This window comes from Tenrec ecaudatus, chromosome 16 (genome assembly GCF_050624435.1).
Source record: "Tenrec ecaudatus isolate mTenEca1 chromosome 16, mTenEca1.hap1, whole genome shotgun sequence".
Classification (NCBI taxonomy): domain Eukaryota; kingdom Metazoa; phylum Chordata; class Mammalia; order Afrosoricida; family Tenrecidae; genus Tenrec; species Tenrec ecaudatus.
Window position 1 is genome coordinate 48,547,319 of NC_134545.1, and position 23,157 is coordinate 48,570,475.

The 23,157-nt window shown below is 43.1% G+C and overlaps 1 protein-coding gene across 2 annotated transcripts in view; it reads left to right on the forward strand.

Annotated features, from left to right (window-relative positions):
- Window positions 1–23,157, forward strand: part of ASCC1 (activating signal cointegrator 1 complex subunit 1) — a 126,296-nt gene that overhangs the window by 79,685 nt on the left and 23,454 nt on the right. The window contains exons 8-9 of one of the 2 annotated variants that reach the window (XM_075534785.1): window positions 6,634–6,758; window positions 14,062–14,147. In XM_075534785.1, the coding sequence (XP_075390900.1) occupies window positions 6,634–6,758; window positions 14,062–14,147 (211 nt within the window). The remainder of the gene's footprint in view (window positions 1–6,633; window positions 6,759–14,061; window positions 14,148–23,157) is intronic. The other variant, XM_075534786.1, reaches the window with a different exon arrangement.

Consider the following 23,157-nt stretch of genomic DNA (forward strand, 5'->3'; position numbering starts at 1 on the left):
AGTGGGGTCAGCCATGTTGTTCTCTCTGTGGACTGGCTGCTCTAATCAGGAACATCATCCTCACGGCCTGGTGGGCCAGGCTATGTTCCACTGTCTCCTCCTCCCCCTTCATCTGCTCCCGTGTGCTCTGATCAGATATGTCCATCTCCCGGAGCTGCAGAATCAATGTCATCCTTTAAAACAAATTCTTTTCGGGGGAGGGGCAGGAATCCACTTAATTTTTGGTGCTGGGCCAACCTCCCAGACCTCTCCACTGGTTCCCTACTCCACGCGGGGACATTTCAAAGCATTTGCTCTCCACTTAAGCCCTTTGCATCAAGTCCTCTTTTTTTCCCCTCCCTCCCTGCTCCCCACTCCCTCATGAGCCCTTGATAATTTATAGATTATTATTTTGTCATATCTTGCCCTATCCGGCGTCCCCCTTCCCCCCTTTTCTGTTGTCTGTCCCTCAGGGAGGAGGTCACATGTAGATCCTTGTAATCGGTTCCCCCTTTCCAACCCACTCACCCTCTATCCTCCCAGTATTGCCCCTCATACCCCTGGTCCTGAAGGTATCATCCACCCTGGATTCCCTGTGCCTCCAGCTCCTATCTGCACCAGTGTACAACCTCTGCCCTATCCAGACTTGCAAGGTAGAATTCGGATCATGATAGTTGGTGGGGAGGAAGCATTTAGGAACTGGGGGAAAGCTGTATTCTTCATCGGTGCTACATCACACCCTGACTGACTCATCTCCTCCCCTAGACCCCTCTGTGAGGGGATCTCCAGTGGCCTACAAATAGGGTTTGGGTCTCCATTCTGAACTTCTCCCTTCATTCACTATGGTAAGAATTTTTTTTTTTTGATGATGCCTGATACCTGATCCCTTTGGCACCTCGTGATCACACGGGCCAGTGTGCTTCTTCCATGTGGGCTTTGTTGCTTCTGAGCTAGATGGCTGCTTGTTCACCTTCAAGCCTTTAAGACCCCAGACACTATCTCTTTTGATAGCCAGGCACTATCAGCTTTCTTCACCACATTTGCTTATGCACCCGTTTGTCCTCGGCGATCGTATCGTAGAGGTGTTTTTATATCTTATGTGATGGATTTATTTAAATTTTGTCAATATTCCTTTAAGCTTATTATTATAGAACCAAAATCTGTGCTAGTTTATACAGTCAACATGAATCCACATGGAAAGCTTACATGGGGTACAGTGTTACAGCGAACGAGATAGGGAAATTTTCCTGCTGTGGGTGTTCAGGTCTCGTAACATGCTCGTAACCTGGGCTGCACAGTTTTCTGCTTCTCTGTCTAATGCTTCAGGAGGAAAAAGAGTGCTCACTTGGAAAGGGTAATAGACTTGAGTATTTTGGGTGGATATGTTGATCGTTTGCTTTCGTGCTAGACCCTTAGTTCTTAGAGGCTTTCAGGTTTAGAGAGTAGGAAGAAGCTAGAGCTGTAGAAGGTCGCCGTCCTTTGCAGATGTGCTCAATGTTATGTGTACCCACACTGATGGAGGGACAAGCACAGAAGGTAAACACCTCCTTTCTTTCCCATAAATCCAACCCTTAGTTGTCTACTTCCTCTTGTTGATGCTTTGTATGTTAAAAGGTCTTATGAAATATCCACTGAGTACATTAGTACACATCAACCACGAACATTTTAGAGTAAATTTCCATCTCGCTTACCTGCTGTTTTTCCCTTTTCAATTGTCCATTCCTCCTTCACAAGAAGAGATGTGTTGGTGGTATTTCAGAAGATATATGGATTCCGCTCTCCATGACGACGGTGCCATGGGACGTGTTCACCTCGTATGCATTCAGTTTTAAAATGCTTGAGTGCCTCCTATGTGCAAGGCTTGTTCTATCAATATGGGGGTGGGGGCATTCCATTTTTAATTACATTTTTCCATGGACATTTCCAAGCCCTCTTCTACTATACTAAAAAGAAAACAACACTGGGTTCAGGTGGTTTTACAAATAAATAATACTAACATTTCAAGGAACAGGTCATTCCAGTTTTATGCCAAATCTTTCAGGGCCTCGATCAATGGGCAACGTCTTTTACAGCTCATGCTGAGTCTATTACAACGTTGATACCTAAACCAAATAGAGCACAAGAAAGAAGAATTACGGCTCAATCTAACTTACCAACGTAGACATGAAAACTCTAGACAAAATATTGACCATCTGGATACAGTAGTACATAAAAGGGAAACAGCCATGGCTAACTTGAATTTCTTTCATCTTGAATCATTTCACATGGGAAAATCTAGTCTCATGATGATAAAAAATTTGTTAATAGACTATACATTCCTTAAGAATAAGAACTACTTGGTTTGAATCATTTAGTTTAAGAAAATTTTATCTTGCCATTTATTATCATGACAAAATTAATATTTGTATGCTGTACATATTTCCATAGATATCTATTTTTAGTTTTTTTTATAGTGACTAACATAGTGCTTGAATGAGCAGACCAAATATATTAAATTGAAAAAAACAAAGCCCAGGATTTGCACTTTGTGGGGACTCTGATCGTTGTTCAGTGAAACACTGTCTGTAAAGGCGGTTTAGGAATGCTGAGGTTTGCAGTATGTACGGATGCCAGGCACCACTCAGCTGCCTGGGCTACCACAGGAGCCGCCTAACACCCTCCTCTGCCACAGCCTCTTTCCTCAGCATCGTCAGGGGCTCTGCCTTTCTTTTTTCATCTGTGTGTTTTCTTAGGAAAATGGTTTGTTTGTTTGCTTATTACTATGCTTATTTGGCTTCCATTTCCCTCACCCCTCCATGCACCCCCGCCCGCCTTATAGCCATCTGTCTGCTTCTTTCGGTATAAAACATTCTTTTAACAGTGGTCTCTGCAATATTTGTCTTTATGTGAGATTGACTATCCTCACTCAGCATATCTTCCAGATTCGTCCATGTCATGAAGTGTTTTATCATTATTCTTTAGCAGTTTTGCTTTTTAAAACTGTCATTCTCTATATATCCTTTTGCATTCTAACTTTTTTTAAAGTTTAGATTTGTAAGACAACTTCTATTTTCAAACCTAATGCACCACCTTAAGTTGCCTATGAACATATTATACCTACCCAACATGATTAGGTTTCAAAGACCTGGTTGTTATGTAAAAATCGAGGATGACTACGTCATTATATAACTGCTAGATTATTACATCATTACATAACTGCCAAGCCACCAAGAGCCAGGGCCCACGGGTCATCACAGGCAGCATTACTCTCATCTCACATCTCAGCATCATTATTGCCAGACATTATTGTTAATGCACAAAACAGATCATGGATTTTAAATTATTGTCATAAATGTCAGAGTTTGTAGAACCACGGTTACAATCAAACTTATGCTATTTAGAAATATTTCAAAAACCTTATAAACAGTTTTGTGATGAGGTTAATCAGAAACTTGTAGATCTACTATAATGTAGGTTTTTGCTTGGAGATTGATATGAATAATTGACTGATTCAGAGTTATGTGCAGCAGAACGTATTTCCCCCTTAAGGAATGAAGGGACCCAGCTATTTTTTAAGAGTCCACCTTTTTTCTCCATTCTTACCCCTATTTTATTGGTTAATCTTATTGCTGGTTTTAACTACTCTGAAAGTACTTAAGATGGTATTTTAGAAAAACCAGTTAATGGCATGGAAAAATAATCGCATCTTCAGTAAAATAAACAGGTTTTAAGAAAAGTATGTTTCATATCTTTTTAGAATTGATGTATATATGTAAAAAAAGGCTGAAAAATACATACCATAAAGTTAACAGTGCGTGTATCTTTTGGATGGCGAGGTTATATTTTCAGCTTTGTTTTTCTGTATTGTCCATAATTTGTACAGAGAGGTGTTTTTTTGTAATCAGAAAAACCCTAAGGTAATTCTCTAAGGAAGCAGGTCATGATGACAGCGTCGCTCCTGGATTATCTCTGTGCCTGTTTCTTCCCTGCGACACTCGCCTTCTCAACCCTTCCTGGCACCCGGTGTCGATGGACAAAGATCCCACCCCTGGGCTTGTGCAAGGTGGCTGTAGCCGGTCTTCCCATGTTGTCCTGTCCTCTCTCTAGAAGTTTTCACAAATCCTTAATTGTATTCTGTTCTTTGCCGATCCATCATGCAATTGCTCATAGCAAACATATTTTAAGTCCCTTTAACTCCTGCCGCCAGTCCATCAGAATATGTATCACTTCTCACCACCTCCTCTGCTGCCACCCGGCTAACTGCCCTCCTGCCTCAATCCTTGCCTCCATGGCCTGCCCTCCTCAGGGCAGCCAGAGCCGTGGCCTTTTTACAGTGTCACTCCAAGTTTGTCATTCTTCGAAAATTCTCTCCAAGCTCACCCGTAATAAGAACCTAAATCTTTTTTTTACATCACAGCAAGATTTTGTTCTCCAATTCCACAACTGCTTCTTGTATAATTCAGCGCCATTGATGATGCTCTTTGTGTTATACAACCACTATTGACATCCTTTCCCAATTATCCCACCACCACTGACTGGTAGCTTCCTAACCGGCAACTCCCCTTCACCCATGCTAACTGTTGGCCAAGTTGGGCTTCTTTATTTTTTTCAAGTCGTTTTCTTGAGGTAGTATTCACATATCATACACTTCCATGGTTAAATTGCTTTAAAAATTAGTTGTATATACGTCCTCACAATCAGTTGTAGTGCTCCCTGCCTCTTCCTGCATTCAGTGTTAGAAGAGTCAAAGTCTTTAAAGGGCCCTGTGTGACCTAGCCCTCCCTCCTCCGATCTCGTCATCTCTCCCCACTTTCACCCAAACCCAGGCTTCCCCACTTTCTCTCTCGTACCACACATACACCTGCTTCCCGTCTGTTGTTGTGGGTTCCTCACTCCATTAGACAGACCTTCCCTGATCATTCTGTCTCAAACAGTACACTCATTCCCCAATCACAGCCAATACCTTCTTTAGTGTTTCATTTTCTTTATGGCGTTTAGCACCCCCTGATAGACTATTTGTACATTTGCTTACTGTCTGTTTCTTACAACTAGAAGTACGAGGCTTAATGGCAGGACTTATTTTGTTCACTTCCACATAGTAAGACCTGCAAAAGCCAAAACCTGTGTGATGCGGGACCCTGTCAGTGAACGAAGACTGCAATCTTCCTCACTAGTAGTCATAGGAGAGTGGTAAAGTTGCACGCTGTAGAGGGAAGAAACACCCTGTACCATATATGCAGAATCGTGGGTAATATGATGAACTCTTTAACCCTTCTCCTAAAGCAACACAGCACAGCAATGGCTTCTACAGGACTCCTCACCTCAGCTAATAACCAGTGGTCATTCAAGGCACACTCTAGAGCAGTGGTTCTCAACCTGTGGGTCACAACCCCTTTGGGGGTGGAACGCCCCTTTCACAGGGGTTGCTCGATTCATAGCAGTAGCAAAATTACAGTTATGAAGTAGCAATGAAAATAATTTTATGGTGGGGGGTCACCACATGAGGAACTGTATTAAAAGGTCATGGCATTAGGAAGGTTGAGAACCACTGCTCTAGAGAGTCATTTAACTTCCTCCCCCTTAACACTGCCACATCCAAGTCAGTACCAAGACCTGTCTATCAGCTTCTCTCTCACCTGGCAACTAGAATGTGCCTCCTTGTCTCAATTTACTGCCCCTGTTCTACTGTAGGTTTTGTCATCCCTGCCCTTTAAATACAGTTATTAAGAGCATGATTTCTAAAGCCAGTCTGTATGGGTTCTAATTTTTCTCTGCCACTTATTGATTATATCACGTATTGATCAAGATTTATGACCTTTCACGCCTCAGTTGCCTCATTGGTAAAATAAGATAATTTATTGTGAGAATTACATTATTTGAGAGCTCTAAAATATTTAGACGAGTGTCTGATACACAATAATTGTTTGTTGCTTTTCCTACTTTTGTACTATTGTACTGCCCTCTTCCCACTGATGCATTTTCTATTCTGCCACAAAGGTTGGCTTTCAGGAGTATATTTCTGACCACACCATTCTCTTCTTAAAAACCCTTCTATGGCTTCCCAAGTCCGATCATTATTTCTAGATCCAGCTCGTCTCCGCCATGTTACAGCTTTAATCAGTAAGTGGCACTTCTTTACCTGTGCTGTGATTTTATATGCCTAGGCATCGTTGCACGTGCTATTTCTTCTCGGCTTTAAGGGCCTTTCTTTCAAGCCTGTAATGATCCTTCCAAGACCAAATTTACACCTCTTGTGGAAATTGTGGCCCTCTCTGGGTATAGTTGATCACTCACCAGGATATGTAACATTTTTTGTTTCTGTATTTGTCCCCTTGGGAAGATTGTGAGCTCCATGATGGTGGGAGTGCAGCCCAATTGTCTTCCTCGTTCAGTGTATTAAGTGGGTGCCCCATTAAAAACCCCAAACCAAATCCATCGCAATCACGTTGATGCTGACTCAAGACTGTCCATAGGTTTTCAGGGCTGTAGTCTTTACAGAAGCAGACTGCATGTCCCTCTCGGGCCAGCTGGGGAGTCTGAGTCACCACCTTCTTGGTTAGCAGCTTGACCACCGTACCACCAGGGCTCCTTGGATGTTTTGTAAATATTGTGAAACGAGCGGCCAGAGGTTCAGGTGTTTACGATTTCTGTGCTTTTTTTCTTCAATGTCGCCAGGCTTCAGGAACTAGCTGACCGAGTGCTGGAACGCTTCCAGTCGTCTGGGCTAATAGTGAAGGAATGGAGTCCCGTGAAACTCCACGCTACGGTCATAAATACACGGTTCAGGAAGGACCCCAATGGTAAGTTGTCCATAGACCTACAAGAGCACAGGTCTGTGACTGGCAAAACCGTCGATGTTCTTGGGGTTTAACCAGAAGCGCTGGTGGAGTTTCTATTTCAGATCTATTAGCTTGTTTTGATGAGCACCGTAGAAGTGGGCAGGCCCAGGAATGGGGCATTCCACCTCTTTTATTTCTGTCTTACAGAGATTTGCCAAATTTAGTTAGTAAAAGTACAGACTGTGCTTTTTTGAATTCCAGGTAAATGACAGAGTGTTTTTTAATATAGGGATACCTCATGGAGGACTGGTGTTTTTTTCTTTTTGCCATCTCACCCATTCTCACATCTATAATTCAGCGACATTGATTCCATTCCCTGCAGCCATCCATTTGTAGTTTAAACGCGCCCTTAACAGAGATTCAGCACCATTTGCATAGTTACTCCCCCTTCCAGCCCCCCCAGCTGTGGCCTTAGAGAAGGAGGAAAGAGAAAAGGAAGGCTGCCAAGCAGAGTAAAGGCTAGCCCAGGGCTCTTCCCCGGGCACGGTTCTTATCACGGATCACATGTGATACATGTGATTGTCCGAGTTTTGGTTGTCACAGTTGGGAGCAGGGGAAGTGCTTCCTGGCCCCTCATGTGTGTCGAGGCCACAGGTGCTGCCACGCATTCTGCAACTTGTATGACAGCTGCCCACAGTACCACTTGTGCAGCCCCAAATGCGAAGTGTATCAAGGGTGAGAAAACGTGCTTTAGAATCATAACGTTTTTTCCTTGAGATCTTAGTCTTCATATGAGAATGCCCCATTTTGATTTAAACCATTAAGTTGTATGTGAATTCTATGTCAACAAGACTTTTTTTAAGATTACATAATTTCCCCATGACTTTTTGAAGTCTTCTGCATATGAAAGTCGGTCTTAAGCACCAAAAATATTATATTAACTCTTTACATAAGCTATTTTTATATGATAAAAACAGAGACACAAAAAGGATGACTTATCATAAACCCTTGATTTTGGACATTGGCCTTCATTTCAAAAGGAGGTCTTCTTTCCTCCCGGGCCTCAGTTCCTAGCATAGTTGGCATCTCATCCGAAGCCCACACAGTGAAGCTCCATGCAGGTTTTCCTTCCCAGGTCTGTTATGTAAAATAAGCCAGTACCATGCCCCGTATTCAGGTTTTACTCCTGTTAGCACTCTGACCGAGGTCTTAGAAAAGCTAGGTCCCAGGAGGACTCCAGCAGGCCTTGCAGCCGTGCACGTCTGTGGACCGACCATCTGAGCGGTCCTGTGCCTCCTTTGTCCAGGCACAAAGACCCTGCTGGGACCCTTTGAGCAAGGCAGCCCCATCTAGTTAGAGCCTTGTGCCACCAAGAGACATATGTAGCTATCTAGTATCTAGGTAGAGCCTGTGCCACCAATAGACATATGTAGCTATCTAGTATCTAGTTAGAGCCTGTGCCACCAAGAGACATATGTAGCTATCTAGTATCTAACTAGAGCCTTGTGCCACCAAGAGACATATGTAGCTATCTAGTAGAGACATATGTAGCTATCTAGCATCTAGTTAGAGCCTGTGCCACCAAGAGACATATGTAGCTATCTAGTATCTAGGTAGAGCCTGTGCCACCAAGAGACATATGTAGCTATCTAGTGGTCAGTTTTCAAGTCTTAATAAGTTATAATTTATTTCAAACTTTTTCTAAATAAGCCACTGTTTTACCTTTGGGAGCAATGAAATCAAAAAAGCTTCAAAGAACTCAGTCAAAGTCTATAGATTCTGGTTTGGGTATTGCTAGAAACCAAAGCTCTGATTTCTTCTTGTTCTGGTAGAGCACACTGCTTTCATTTGAGTAGGACTGCAAAAAGCTGGGTGTTTTCCCTATTTATGCATTGTAATTTAATGTGTCACATGGGAATATGAGGGATACCCCAAAAAAGACATAGGAAAAAATTTTTTAAAACTATAATTTTTTTAACAGAACAACCTTAACACCTTCAGAGTACTCTCCATTACACTTAATACTTTTGTCAAATCTGCAATTCCATTCTTGGAAACATTTTTCAAACTTATCTGTTTGGATGGCTGATAACATCTCCCTCATTTTTTTCTTCACCTCTTCCACATGATCAAATCGCTTCATGTCCTTCTTCATTCACAGAAACATGAAGTCGCACACAGAGGTGAGTAAAGTATGTGGGGCAAGAGACATGTTTTTTTTTTGCCAAAAACTGGCACAATGAGAAGGTTGCATGAGCAGGTGCATTGTTGTGGTGGCAAAACCAGTCCTCCATCTGCCAAAATCAGGCCTTTTTTGTCACACACCGTTACACAATCTTTTCCAGAACCTCTAAGTAGAAAGCTTGATTAACAGTCTGACCTGCTGGAACGAACTCCAAATGCACACTATCCCCCTCACATAAAAAAAAAAAACAACCCAAATGAACATCATATTTGTCTTTGATTTCACTTGAGGAGCTTTTGTCGGGCAACATGGTGGTGTCTTCCACTGGTTTGATTGATGTTTGCCTTCAGGGTCAAAAGAATACCAGGCCATCACAAAAATACAAAGTTGAGTGAAACTGCTGTCACAAAAATATTCACTGTGACCAGAGAGAAACTTCCCAGGTGATGCCACTGGGTGCACAACTCAGAGTGAATTGCTTGATGCTTACCTACAGGAAAAATGTGCACTAAGGAGAGCTCCACTCTGCCCAGTACAATTCTGTTTTTTTTTTTGGAGGGGTACCGCCTTGATTTAATGGGGTTTTGAGTATTAATTTAGTTTTAGACATCAGTTTCAATTTAGGAAAATACAATAGGATACCTTGAAGTCATAGATGTGTTAGCATCATTATGTAAAAGCAGCATTTCAGATCTCTATCACTGGGTTCAAAAAATGTATTATATCCAGCAGTCTCTAATTGAACTTTGTATGGTGATGGGCGTAGTCTAGATCTGGGAACTCCAATATGGTAGTCACCATCTACAAGTAGTTATTCAGGACTTGGAAAGGTGGCTAGTGAAATGGAGGAAGTGAACTCTTAATTGTATTTAGACAGCCGCATGTGGCCAGATGATATTTTAGTAGACAGTTACTCACTCGCTTTTGTGAATTGGGTGAAGGTTTACAGAGCAGATCAGTCTTCCACTCAACAGTTCATACACGTTGTGTTTTATGTCATAATTGTGACCTCTACAGTGTGACGTCATGCATCCCACTTCCTCACTGTGCTTTCTGTTTCCACCCCTCCTCCTTCCCTAACCTTTCTGAATTTTGTTCCTGGGTCAGTGTCACCCCCACACACCCAGACTTACCTTCTTTAATGTAAAGAGAACATTTATTAAGTCTTAAACAGAACTAAGAATACTACCCTTTTGATCTCAAATGGGTTATTGTTTTTAGTTGTGCAAAATTCCCTGGTATTATTGTTCCCCTTATAGACTTATCTATTATTTTGCTGAAAATTGAGCCATAGGGGTGGGGGTAAATTTAGTCCCTTACCTGAAGGGTGTCCAAGGGGACAGTCTCAAGGGCTTGACTGGTCTCTATCTGACAAGTAAGCCTGAAATTTTTTAAATGATTTTTAGTTTTGTTCTATAATTGCCTGCCATTCTATCTGGGACCTGTTAATATAATCCTTTTCAGAGCAATGGAGAAGGGGTAGCTGGGCACCATCTAGTTTTTAAGTTCCCAACCTGTTTGGCCTACTGCCTCCTTTTCAGAGAAAAAACATGTGTTCACTGCCCTCCTGGCATCTACACTTTTGTACCAAAGCCCACAATCGAGGATGAAGTGTAGATGTCTGTTTTTGCAGCCCTGGGTTGGTCCAGTTTCCCCAAGTAGGCAGTATTGCCCACTTTGGGAGACATTGATAAAATTCTTCTGGTTCCAGGGTCTAGGAGACCCTTATTGATGAAGATCAAGGCCCGCAGCTTTCAGTAAGGATGACAGCTCCATGTAAAGAATGCAGACAGTTTCACACTGGACCAACAGATAACATCATGAGCAACAGAGACAGGACTCAGTTTGTCTAGGAGTTCATTTTACTTATGTCCACACTTAAGACTGACGGGAACAGCAGTCAGGAAATCAAACAGCATATTGCACCGGCAAATCCACTGCTCAGGGCCTTTCTAAAGTGCTCACAGCTCAGGTGTTGCCCGAAGACTAAGGTGTGCCTGACACAAGCCACGGTGTTTCCAGTTGTCTCATATGGACGTGCAAGTTCGACAGTGAGTCAGGAAGATTATGGAACTGATGCCTGTGGATTACCTTTCTGGTGAAGAACGTCGAGAGTTCCACAGACCAAACACATGTGTCCTGGAGAAGTACAGCCAGAATGGTCCTTAGAAGCAAGAATGGCAAGACTTTGTTTCACGTGTTTTAGCCAGACCTTCTTAAACAGGGGGTCACCACTCCATACGGGGTTTGGGAACTGAATGTGGGGGTCGTGAAAACGTAGGCAACAACAGAAGTTTTCATAACAAGAAATGGCCCCAAATCCACTCAAAATCAAGCATGGAGTGAATGTGAGGTGTTTGGGCAGTGCCTGCCAGTGCTGCAAGTTTCTTGGGTGAAAGGGGGTCGCGAGTGGAAAAGGTGAAGTCCTGCTTTAAACATGGTAGCAGAGTCTCTTCTAAAGAGTACCAGCCTGGGTAGCGTAGAGGGTTGGTGAAAGACCTGTGACAAGAGGGGCTGACACCGAGGCTGTAACCATTGTGAGCATGTGCAGGGGCAGGCAGTGCTTCATTGTGTAAGGGATCTTTACGAGTCAGAATCACCTCTGGCAGCTAACAGCAACAATTCAATAATAAGCAACAATGCCATTTAAAAAGACAAAGGATTTTAAAAGACATTTCTTTTTACAAAGATAGACACACAATCAATACAAAAACAAACAAAATAACCCCAAACTCAATGCCATGCACTCAGCGCTGACTCATGATGACCCTGTAGGCCAGATTAGAACTGCCCCTGTGAGTTTCCAAGGCTGCACCTACTTAATGGAACAGAAAGCCCAGTCTTCTCCCACGAAGTGCCTGCTGATGCCACACTGCCGATCTTGTGGACTGCAGCCAAACAAGCGAGCACTGCACCGCCAGCTGTGAAAAGATACGCAGCATCCTTGGTCATAGGGATGTTTCTGTTTATCAAAAGCACAATGATAAACCCACATTCATACCCCCATTTCATACTAAATTCTTCAGTCTGAAACTGATTTGACATACAATCAAGATGCATTGATAACTCTTGGTGTTTGGAATGTAATCGTTGGACACTAAGAAGGAACAGTAGTTGGAAAGTATGGTCTTGGTGGTAAAAATGCAGATAGAGAAGAGATGATATAATTTTGTAAGACCAGCTATTTCTTCATTGCAACTACCTTCCTTTTTTTAACAACATAAATGACAGTTTTACTCTGGATGGATGGTATAGGAATCTAATAGACTGCTTGTGTGGGAAGAGACAATGGGGCCAAGACCATCAATTCTTCGTGTAAATTCAGGATGAAGGTAAAGTAAGTTAAAATAAGTCCATGAGAACCAAAATAAGACCTTAAATTTATCCCACCTGAACTTCAAGAATGTCTCAAGAACAGATTTAACAAATTGCACATTAAGGAGAGAGGACCTGATGAGCTCTGGAATAACGTAAAAAACGCTGTTCATTGAAGAAAGCCAGACGCTAAGAGATCAAAGTAGATGTCAGAAGAGACTCAAACTTTATCTTAATTATAGAGTAGCTAAGGCAAATGGAAGAAATGATGTAAAAGAGCTGAACAGAAAATTTCAAAGTGAGTTGGAGAAGACAAATTATTGTCATGAAATATTCCAAGACTTGGAGTAGAAAGCCAAAAAGGAAGAACATGCGGGCAGATCCGTTTTTGGAGGGAATTGCAAACACATTGCCACCTAGGTGATGTCGACTGGTGGTGGGTGACCTGTTAGGACAGAGGTGCGAACCTTTCCTTTCTCCTGAGGAGTGGCTGGCTGCTTTGAGTTGCCAACCATTTGATTGGCAGCCTTGCTTTTAGCCGCTGTGTCACCAGCCCTTCTTTGGGATTAGCAAACTGCCAGCTCTGGGAGCTACGGGGCAGCTTCGACTAGGCTAAGGTCATAGATTTGCTTCGTGTTTGTATAAAGCAGTGGTTGTCAACCTTCCTCACGCTGCCACCCTTTCATACAGTTCCTCATGTGGTGGTGACCCCCCAACCATCACATTATTTTGGTTGCTATTTCATAACTCATTTTTCTACTGTTGTGAATCGGGCGACCCAAAGGGGTCCCGTCCCACAGGTTGAGAACCGCTGCTCTGGAAGGTCTGTAAGGACACCTGTGCATCCGGTGGGGTCCTTCTCGTTTCTCAGGGACTGTTCTTAATGTGCGAACCTTCATATGTTTTTATGTATTTAAAACTGCATAGTTTATACAGAATCAAGTGTTCAGATCTCAGGGAATCTCTAGAAAGCACCTGGGCCCCTGGGCCCCTAACTTTTTATTGTGAATTAGGTAGGGTAGGGGTTTAGTTACAGGCTGCTAATGAATTTACACATCAGATCACCTTTTTTTGCATTTAACAACTTATCAAACCTCCCAGTGGCTTGCTATGTCGCTGTTCCCCAGCCCCCCTGCACCATATTTAACACCTGTCTGCCCTCTAGCTTCCCCTTCCTTCCCCCCGTCCCCCGTAGCCATCAAAGTCTGTTTCTTGACTCCCGTCCCCTTTATAACAGTGATCTCATACAATACTTACCCTTTTGTGACGGGCTCACCTCACTCGGCATGTCCTCCACATTCATCCCAGTCGTGAGGGGTTTCGCAGTTTCGGTGTCATTCTTTAACGATGCATAATATTCCGTTCTGTGTATGTACCGAAGTTTGTATACCTGTCCTCCCACTGATGGGCACTCAGACTGTTCCCATCATCTTGCTATTTGTATTGCTGGGAGCATGGGGCGCATCAATGGGTTTGTGCTGTGCTCTTTATTTCTGTAGGGTAGGGCGTCTTACCAAGCAGCGCTGCCGCCGAGTCACAGGGTTGTTTTAGGCCCGCTTGTTGGAGGAAGCAACCAGGCTGCTTTGCACAGTGGTTGTGCCCCACCAATTACCTTGAGCCCCCTCCAGCCACTGTTGTTTTCCACTGGAGAATGCAGAGTGCAGTCACGGACATTGAATGAGCTGAGTGCAGAACTGGGAGTAGAACCCCTGCTTCCCCTCCACACTCCTATGACAATGTAGGGAGATGATAACTGGACCCCTAGAGGGCAAGAGATAATCAACTCAAGCTGCTTTGCTAACCTTGTCTTTGAACCATTTCCAGCCGAAGGCAGGTACAATCTTTACACACCGGATGGCAAATATATCTTCAAGGAAAGAGAGTCGTTTGATGGCCGGAACATTTTAAAGGTCAGTATGCAGTAGAGTGCATTGGAAATCCTTTGACATGTGTGCTGAATGAGGGAGGAAGCTCAGTCATCCTCCTTTTAACAACAGACTGCATTTTCCTCGTGTTTCCCATGAGGATTATTGATCGAAAGGGATGCGAGATTCTGTGTGCATGTGTATGTTCAAAAAGAAAAGAAAAATCTTCTTGACTCCATTAAAGCCATGGAGCTCTAGAGCACTTGAAATTGATGATTTAGGAAACAATTGCGTATCCCAGTTACTCGGTTTCATTGGAATAAGATGATTTTAATCTGGTGCGTTTCCTTGGGTATTTTTACCTCCAGAAAGTTGAGTTTGCATTTTTCCAAGTGAAAACAAATTGTTTTGTTCACGTGGATTTTTCTCACACTCCCCCCCCCCAAAGTCACTCTCCAAAGTTGCTTTTTATTCCATTTTTACTCAAGACCAGGCCATGCCTTCAACAGGAGGTGGCCCATTTCTGACTCGGGGGCTTTGATGTGCTAGTGTGGAATGATCTGTGAAACGTGAAAGGAGCATGTTCTCTGGCTTGGGCTTACCTCCCACAGAGCCCATTCTGGGACGCGCGGGAGTCATGCCTTCGTTACCAGGTTACTCGGGCAAAGAGAAACAGCTGCTGCCACCCAGAGCGTTTTGATGTGGGTTTACTTGCTCTTTGGGTTAGCTCAAACCTTTTCAAGACCAGCGGTGTTCTTTGGAGCTGGGGAAGAGCACCAGTGTAAGCTTCCTCTTGACAGGTGCCCTTTCTTTTCCCTTTCCTGTCCTCGTTGCCAGTCCCTTAGCCTGTCGCTTGCCGGTTTAAATGCCTAGTGTGACATCATTGCCTCCAATCAGTGGCCTCACCTGGCAGCAGCTCGCCTGGGAGCTGCTTCCCACAGAGAGCCTCCACGGTAGGGCCGTGGCAGCCATCCACCGGGCAGACATTCCAGCTCCCACATTGCAGAGCTGCCTTGGTCCCTTCCTTTCTTTGATATCTAATAAAGTAATTTTTTTGTTTTCCAACTGGTTTTGATAGCTTTGAATTTGAGTCACAGGCTGCTAATGCATTCAGTTATAGTTTACTGATTTGCCCTGGCCACTGCTTCAATGCCATATGAACACATTCTTCCCTTTCTCCTCCTCCCACCCTCCCCTATTATTCATTTGTTTGCTTTTTGTCCTTGTTAGAAAGGCAGTAATCTGAATGGGGGAAGAACTCTGTCAGGTAAATTTTGTTCTCTTGAAGTTAAACTGCCCAACGGTATGTTGATAGGACTCAGGTGGAGAGCTGCTTTGGGCTCTGTAAGAGAGGTGATGGCAGAGAACCTGTGAGGTCGCTGTATGGACATTATGATCTCTTGCTTGTTTTTCTCTCCTTCTGGAAAACCAGTTTTCTATTTCAAGATGCTTCGCAGAGTCCCTCTAGCGATGACACGAATGTGGCTCCCCCTAGTGTTAGCAGCTGGTTCATACCTCGTCAGGCTGGGCCCAGCAAAGCACGTAGAGACCACTGATTCCCCACTTGACTCTCTAAGAATACAGCTCCTAAATGGTGGTAGTAACTCACCAAAGTACCCAGATGGGTAAGTAGCAGCATCTGGCTGAGAACAAGACAAATTGTAAATATAGCATTCTTTGTATTACCTACTGCCACCCAGAAAGATGTTAATGTTCAGGCAGAGTTCAGTCGACATTTGAAAGTGGATATATCTGTCTGGACTTGTATAATGTCTAATTAAAACTCATTTCATACACGTTAGGCAGGGGGAGGATCGGTTAGTCTACCGAGCAATGCTAATGTAGAATTAGATTTTTGAATTGAAACAGCAACAGAAGTACATATTGGCAGGTCCTGCCTTCCAGGAGCTCCGTGACTATGAGGGCGCACACGGCATTGACAATACTTAGTGAGGGGACAGAGAAGCCTCTGAGCACAGATGATGAGAACAGTGTCCCTTGGGGGCACTTCCACTGTCTTACTCCTTCATTGTTGGCTTCAGAAAAATGCCATCTTTTGCCTCTTTTCAATGAAGGGAACTATTTTCCTCTTTTCAATGAAGGGAACTATTTCTTTGAGAATAAAAGTCGTGTTTGGGGCACCTCCAATTACTCTACACTCACAAAAGATAAAAAATATATTTGTAAAGCAGCTTTTGTCTGTCCACCTTTGGGGATTACTGCACGGACATGTTTGCTCAATGGGAACATGAGAACCTAAGGCCTCTGGAACCGGTGACATGAAAACAGGAATGAGAAAATCAGTAGATTATATGTAGTTTTTGTACTAAATGAAATTATGTTCAGAAAGGAAAAAAAAAACCAGTTTCACTAACGAGATCAGAACGGACTTGAAGTCCACAGAAAGGTTAAACGCATGGGTAATTAAAAGGCCAAAGCACGTGCGTGTGGCATATTAATAGCTACATAGGTCAAGGATCAGGAATGCTGGTGACTGGAAGCCGTATTGAGGCAAAAATCATCTTGATCTTCTATTCAAAGAAGCAAAACTGGAAAGTTATTTAATTTAATGAGCAGCCCCTAATTGCTATTTTACTCCACTAGGAGAATTAACCCTTTTGGCTAGAGGTAATGTTATGTGTTCTGAATGTCTTAATAATAAAAAAAAATTTATTTTAATGACTTGGAGATAGAAGCCACGTTTTTCTTTAGCATAGCCCTTTTGAGCCCTTTTGTTGCAGCTGGTGGTTTCTAGTTAAAATAAGAATCTATCACCCTAAAATAGGACTTCAAAAGAAGAACTGACAAGTACGGAATAATTTTCCTGTGCCTTTCCAGTTGGAAAAGATACAGAAATATTTAGTGCTTTTTAAAACGGAAAACTAATAGCACTGAAAGGAGGGCCTATAAGTGAAGACCCCAGGCCAAACGAATAAGATGACACCCCAGAGAGTTTCCATTTCCAGTCTAAGAGATCGCAGCAAAGAGGCGGCTTGGATATCCATGCGGCAGTGATGAACCTGTAATTGGAAAAAGCCTGCCGATCTAAAGACATATCACCAGGAAACAAGTACTCCCTTGCTAGCCAGAAGTAGACTGATCATTAACTGTCAGCTTCTGAAGAGAGAAGTAGTCTTAATGACTATCCATTTGGGGGACTTCAGACATGGCCTTAAGCAATCGAATCAATATTCCAGGGTTGTGCTATCAGCAGACTGAACCAGGGTACACTCCTAACTGTGCAGAAGCATAACTTCTAGCTGCAGAGCAGCGAGGAGAAATGAAAGCCCAAGGTTGAACTCACCAGACTTGTGTAAATCAAAACATCGTGATCTCTTTGGGAAGAAATAGAAAGTGTTGTTGGTGCAAAATCAAAGGACACCACAGAAGTGCCATTTCACAAGACACTGAACGCACCATAGAAAGTACAACCTAAGTCAGAGGGAGATGGATTGGTGCATTTTCCATTTTATAACTCAGAATATTTTTTTAATTTGGAGAAAGGGGATTGGCAATACTACATAACCATATTAATTTTTAGCATTTTCCCTGGAATCTGTTTAAAATCCTGTCTAGCCACACTGAGGCTTTTCTTGAACAATATAAATAAGTAATGCAAGTATTTTATTCATTCATCTTCCACTTTTGCTCCATCTCTGACCTGTAGTCTTAGGGTTAGAATGAATATATTTTCATGAGATCTTTATTTATTTTGCTCTAGAAGTTTTAATAAAGGAGGCTTTAAAAAAACATACTTTTTTTGTTAAACAGCAAAGCATATATTTATACCCCCAAAAAACTAAAAGAAACTCACTGCCATCATGTCAATGCTGATTCATAGTGACCGCCTGTGAGTTTCTGAGACTGTTTGCATGAGCAGAAAGGCCAGTCTTTCTCCCTAAGTGGTTTTGAACTGCCGGCTGTGTAACCACTACACCACCAGGGCTCCCTAAAGTATGTGTGTATGTATTTACATACATACTTCATAATAAATAATTATCGGAAGCAAATGAAGTCGGGGAGGAAGAGAGAGTAGAGCACATCCTGGCCCAGCAAGCCTTGAGGATGATGCTCCCACTCAGAGCAGTCAATCCACAGAGAAGACCACATGGCCGGCCCACTAGGAGACATGACATCCCTCACTGACCCATAGCCCTATAGGGGACAACACTGGAGACAGTGTGGGAATTGCACCCGATCTGACACCACCAAACTGAGACAAAACACTAAGGGTATGCAACAGAACAGCAAGGGGAACAGAGCAAGGAAGTCCAACGGAGTACCAAAAATATACTTTGGCGCCAGGGCTTGGCACCCCATCAGACTGGACAGGAAAACACCCCTAAAGGCCAACAAACAGTCCTTGAACTAACTACAAGCTTTTCTTTTTTGTTGTTGTAATGTGTTTTGTTTTGTTTTCTTTCGTTGCTTGGTTTTGCTCTGTCTTGTTTCGTGCATGTTAGCTCCACAGGTCTGTCTAAATAAGGTAGGCTGGATGAATAATCTGGAGGAGAAAACAACGGGACTGACAGTTCTGGGGGGACATGGGAGGAGGGGAGATGGGGGAAAGGTACTGGTGTTAACAAACCCAGGGACAAGGGAACAACAAATTTTTCAAATCGGTGGTGAGGAGAGTGTAGGAGGCCTGGTAGGGTGTGACCAAGGATAATGTAACCAAGAGGAATTACTGAAACCCAAATGAAGACTAAGAATGATAGTGGGACAAGAGGAAAGTCAAAGGAAATAGAAGAAATAGCTAGGAGGCAAAGGGCATTTATAGAGGTCTTAATAAAGGCATGTATATATATAAATATATATGAGGATGAGGAAATAGATCTATGGTCTTATATTTATGGGTTTAGTATTAAGGTAGTAGATGGACTCAAGGACTCCCTCAGTGCAAGAATACTTTGTTCTATTAAACTGGCATTCCACAATGCTTACCTTCCCCACACAATTGCTGAAGACAAAGTGGGCGCATAAGCAAATGTGGTGACGAAAGCTGATGGAGCCCGGCTATCAAAAAATATAGCATCTAAGGTCTTAAAGGCTTAAAGATAAACAAGCAGCCATCTAGCTCAGAAGCAACGAAGTCCACATGGAAGAAACACACCAGCCTGTGTGATCACGAGGTACTGAAGGGATCAGGTATCAGGCATCATCAGAACAAAAATTCATATCAATGTGAATGAGGGGGAGTGCAGAGTGGGAACCCAAAGCCCATCTGTAGGCCACTGGAGATCCCCTTACAGAAGGATCTCAGGAGGAGACGAGCCAGTCAGGGTGTGATGTAGCAACAATGAAACATACAACTTTCCTCTAGTTCCTAAATGATTCCTCTCCCCGCCCTCCACCTCACTATCATGATCCCAATTCTACCTTACAAATCTGGCTAGACCAGAGGATGTACACTGGTATAGATAGGAACTGGAAGCACAGGGAATCAAGGACAGATGATCCCTTCAGGACCAGTGGAGAGATTGGCGATACCGGGAGGGTGGGGTAGAGAGAGGGAACCGATTATAAGGCTCTACATATAACCTCCTCCCTGGGGGATAGACAGCAGAAAAGTTGGTAAAGGGAGACGTTGGACAGTGTAAGATATGACAAAATAATAACTTATAAACTATCAAGGGTTCATAAGGGAGGGGGGAGCGGGGAGGGGGGGGGAAATGAGCTGATGCTAGGGACTTAAGTGGAGAGCAAATATTTTGAGAATTATGAGGGTAATGGATGTACAAATGTGCTTTACACAATTGATGTATGTATGGATTGTGATGAGTTGTATGAGGCCCCAATAAAATGATTTTTAAAATTATAAATGTAACTACTTGTTTGCAGCTGACAAGTCTGCTTCAATTCATGGTAACCACTGTGCAAAAGAACAAAAGGTCTCCTGATCGTGTACCTAGGTGATCATTTGGTATGTTTTAGTCCTTTATTGTGGCCACAACCAAGGTCAAAAAGTGGAACCTGTTTCCTGTGTCCCTCCTTGGCTACCTAGGTCTACCGTAAGGCAACAAAGCCATAATACCAGGGGTCCTCAAACTTTTTTAAAAAGGGGCCAGTTCACCGTCCCTCAGAACATTGGAGGGCCAGACTTTAGTTTTAAAAAATTATGAACAAATTCCTATGCACACTGGACGAGTTGGCTGCTAAGCAGGACAGGCAGCGGCAGCAAAAGCACCTGGCGGGCCGGATAAATGGCCTCAGCAGGCTGCATGTGGCCCAAGGGCCGTAGTTTGAGGACCCCTGCATAGTACGTTCAGTGATGAAGAGTAGTTTTGAATGATTATTTTGTTTCAAATCTTAGAAGAATATTGAAAAGATAAAGTAATTTTTTGTCATAGGAAAGAGAGATTGAGATTTAGAATGATGGGAAGATTTGGAACTTTGTTTCAAAAAGACATTAATGACTGCAAAGGAAAGGGAAAAATTTGAAGAAAAAAAAGAAAACTAAAAATTTGAAAATATATTATCTCACTGAAGGAAATACAACTTTAAGAATTATCTAATTCAACATTCTGCTAACTACTCTTTAGATCACTTGGCCTTTTACATTTTTTCCACCCTCAAACTTAAACTTTTTTTGTTTCTTTTTTTCATTTTTTGTTTTAATCGTTTTATTAGGGGCTCATACAACTCTTATCACAGTCCATACATACGTCAACTGTGTAAAGCCCATCTGTGCATTCATTGCCCTCATCATTCTCAAAACAGTTGCTCTCCACTTAAGCCCCTGGCATCAGGTCTTCATTTTTCCCCTCCCTCCATTCCCCTTCCCTCATGAGTCCTTGATAATTTATAAATTATTATTTTGTCATATCTTGCCCTGTCCGACGTCTTCCCTCACCCCCTTTTCTGTTGTCCATCCCCCCAGGGAGGAGGTCACATGTAGATCCTTGTAATCGACTCCCTCTTTCCAACCCACTTGCCTTTCCCTTGAATGTCTATCTAGAATGTCTGTCTGCATGTTCCATTGCACTGTGATATCAAGATACACAGCAAATTGGATTTAGGATAAAACCACCTTTTCTCATTACCAGGTAGCTATGGTGTCACTTGTATTACATGGCATTTTTATGATTTGAAGTGCTTATCTTACCTAAATAAACACTAAGCAGATAGCCATTTCCTCTCTAGGGTTTTAATGATTGTATGCTGTTGACAGTAAGTGCGGTTCGTTTGCACATAGGAATATTTGGTAATAGCTTTCACCTGCAGCATTGAAAATATTCACATTTGTTAGAGGAGCAAACAGGGTCCTTGGAAATCACACACACTCTCACATTCAATCAAGGACTGGACCATAAAACCCAGGAAAATGACAGCTATGAGGGGGAAATTTGACAGAAGGGATTCTTGGGTCGTAAAACAGACTTCACTCATCCACTTCCTGCCATTGAGTCAGTGTACCCATGTAAGAAGCTTGTGCCTCCAGACCGAGAGCACCCCCGAGAACTGGGCAGTAACAAACAGAAATCATCTCTGGAAGAAGGCACCTCAAAATGTGCCTCCAAGAAACCTCCCATCCCCAAAATGGCCAGCACGTAGTCCAAGATACCCAGGCACATGAGCCAACCACTCCACATAGTCAAAAGCAGCATCAGTAAGACATGAAAAACTCATAAAGACATAAGATACTAAGATCACCAGCTTGCATTCAAAATAGCTAAGCCTGTATGTTCAAAAGAATAAAGACTAAACTTAAAATTTTCATCAGAGTATTGTAAACTTTTCAGAAAAATGTTGCGTCAGTTTTGAAAATGTATCAAATAGAAATACAGAAAGTGACATACAGCGCCTGCTGGATGGATGTTAAAGGTGTCATGAAGACCACGTCTGACCGCCTGAAGCTTAACAAGGGGAAAGAAAATCACCAGCATCAGCATCCGCTGTCCACGGTCAGTCCCTTTAAAGCACGGGTTGGTTCAGGCTTGAATCCACTTTCTTTTCTGCTCTGCCAATGCTGACACCAGCCGCCCCCTCAAAGCAGTTCCTGGTACCTATCTGGGCTGGATCATTCCTGACAGTTGCCACCCAGAGCTCTCAGACCACACTCACCATGATAGAATATATTAGGGAAGTTAAAGATTCATGATCAGAAATTCCCCGGATGCCACGCGTTGGTCATGAGAGCCTCAGCCACACCCATAAGCACACCTCACTGTCTCTGGTCCTCAGCACTGAGGCCCCGGGGCCTCTACCCTGCTTGGGCAGTGTTACAAAGCTCCCTGCTGGTGAATGCCCCAAGCACATGCCACTCTGACGTAAGACACTTGGCTCTGACCTAGATGTCCACTTAACTGCCTGGAGGTACCCCATCCCACAATCCGGCCTCTTGCCTGAAGGCACTTAGCTTTTGGTGCCCTGGTGCTTCTCCAGTGTGCAGCTTTCTGCCCCTGCATGGAGGAGGTTCAGTGCTCAGCTGTCTCAGAGTCTAAAGGGTGTGCTCAACTCGTGGCTTTTCTTTCTTGGTGAGAAAACCCCTCATTTCGGTTTCTGAGATGTGAAATCCCCCATGCCTGTGTCTGAGAAGGCTCCTTTTAAACCAGTAGGATGACAAAACTGACCAGCCCCTTGATAGACTCCACGGTTTTACAGTAATTAATCATGTTAGCAATCACTCAGAACAATCATATAATCCTTTTAATATTTCCCCCACCTTCTTTTACCCAGACCTATCAGGAAACAACAACAAAAAAGTTGGATGTGACAAAGACTATGGCTAGAAGAACCACATTATGTCATTCAGTGAACCACGAGTCTAGCAACAAATTAGACACAACCAAAGAGGGAACTGGAAACCAGGTTAGAAGAAGTGATTCAGAACACTGCAGGAACAGAGAACATCGGGTAGTAAGACCTGGAGTCTCAGAAGGATAGGAGAGAGAGAATAAGGTGGAGCTGAAGAAAGACAATCCCTGACTTAACTAAGTGTGAGGAATTCCAAACAGTAGCTCTGCTGCATGCTTTTATGTTACGGCACCTCCTTTCCTGCGACTGGCTCGGAATCATGGACACAGTGGACACAGTACGCGCTGAGCCACTTGGG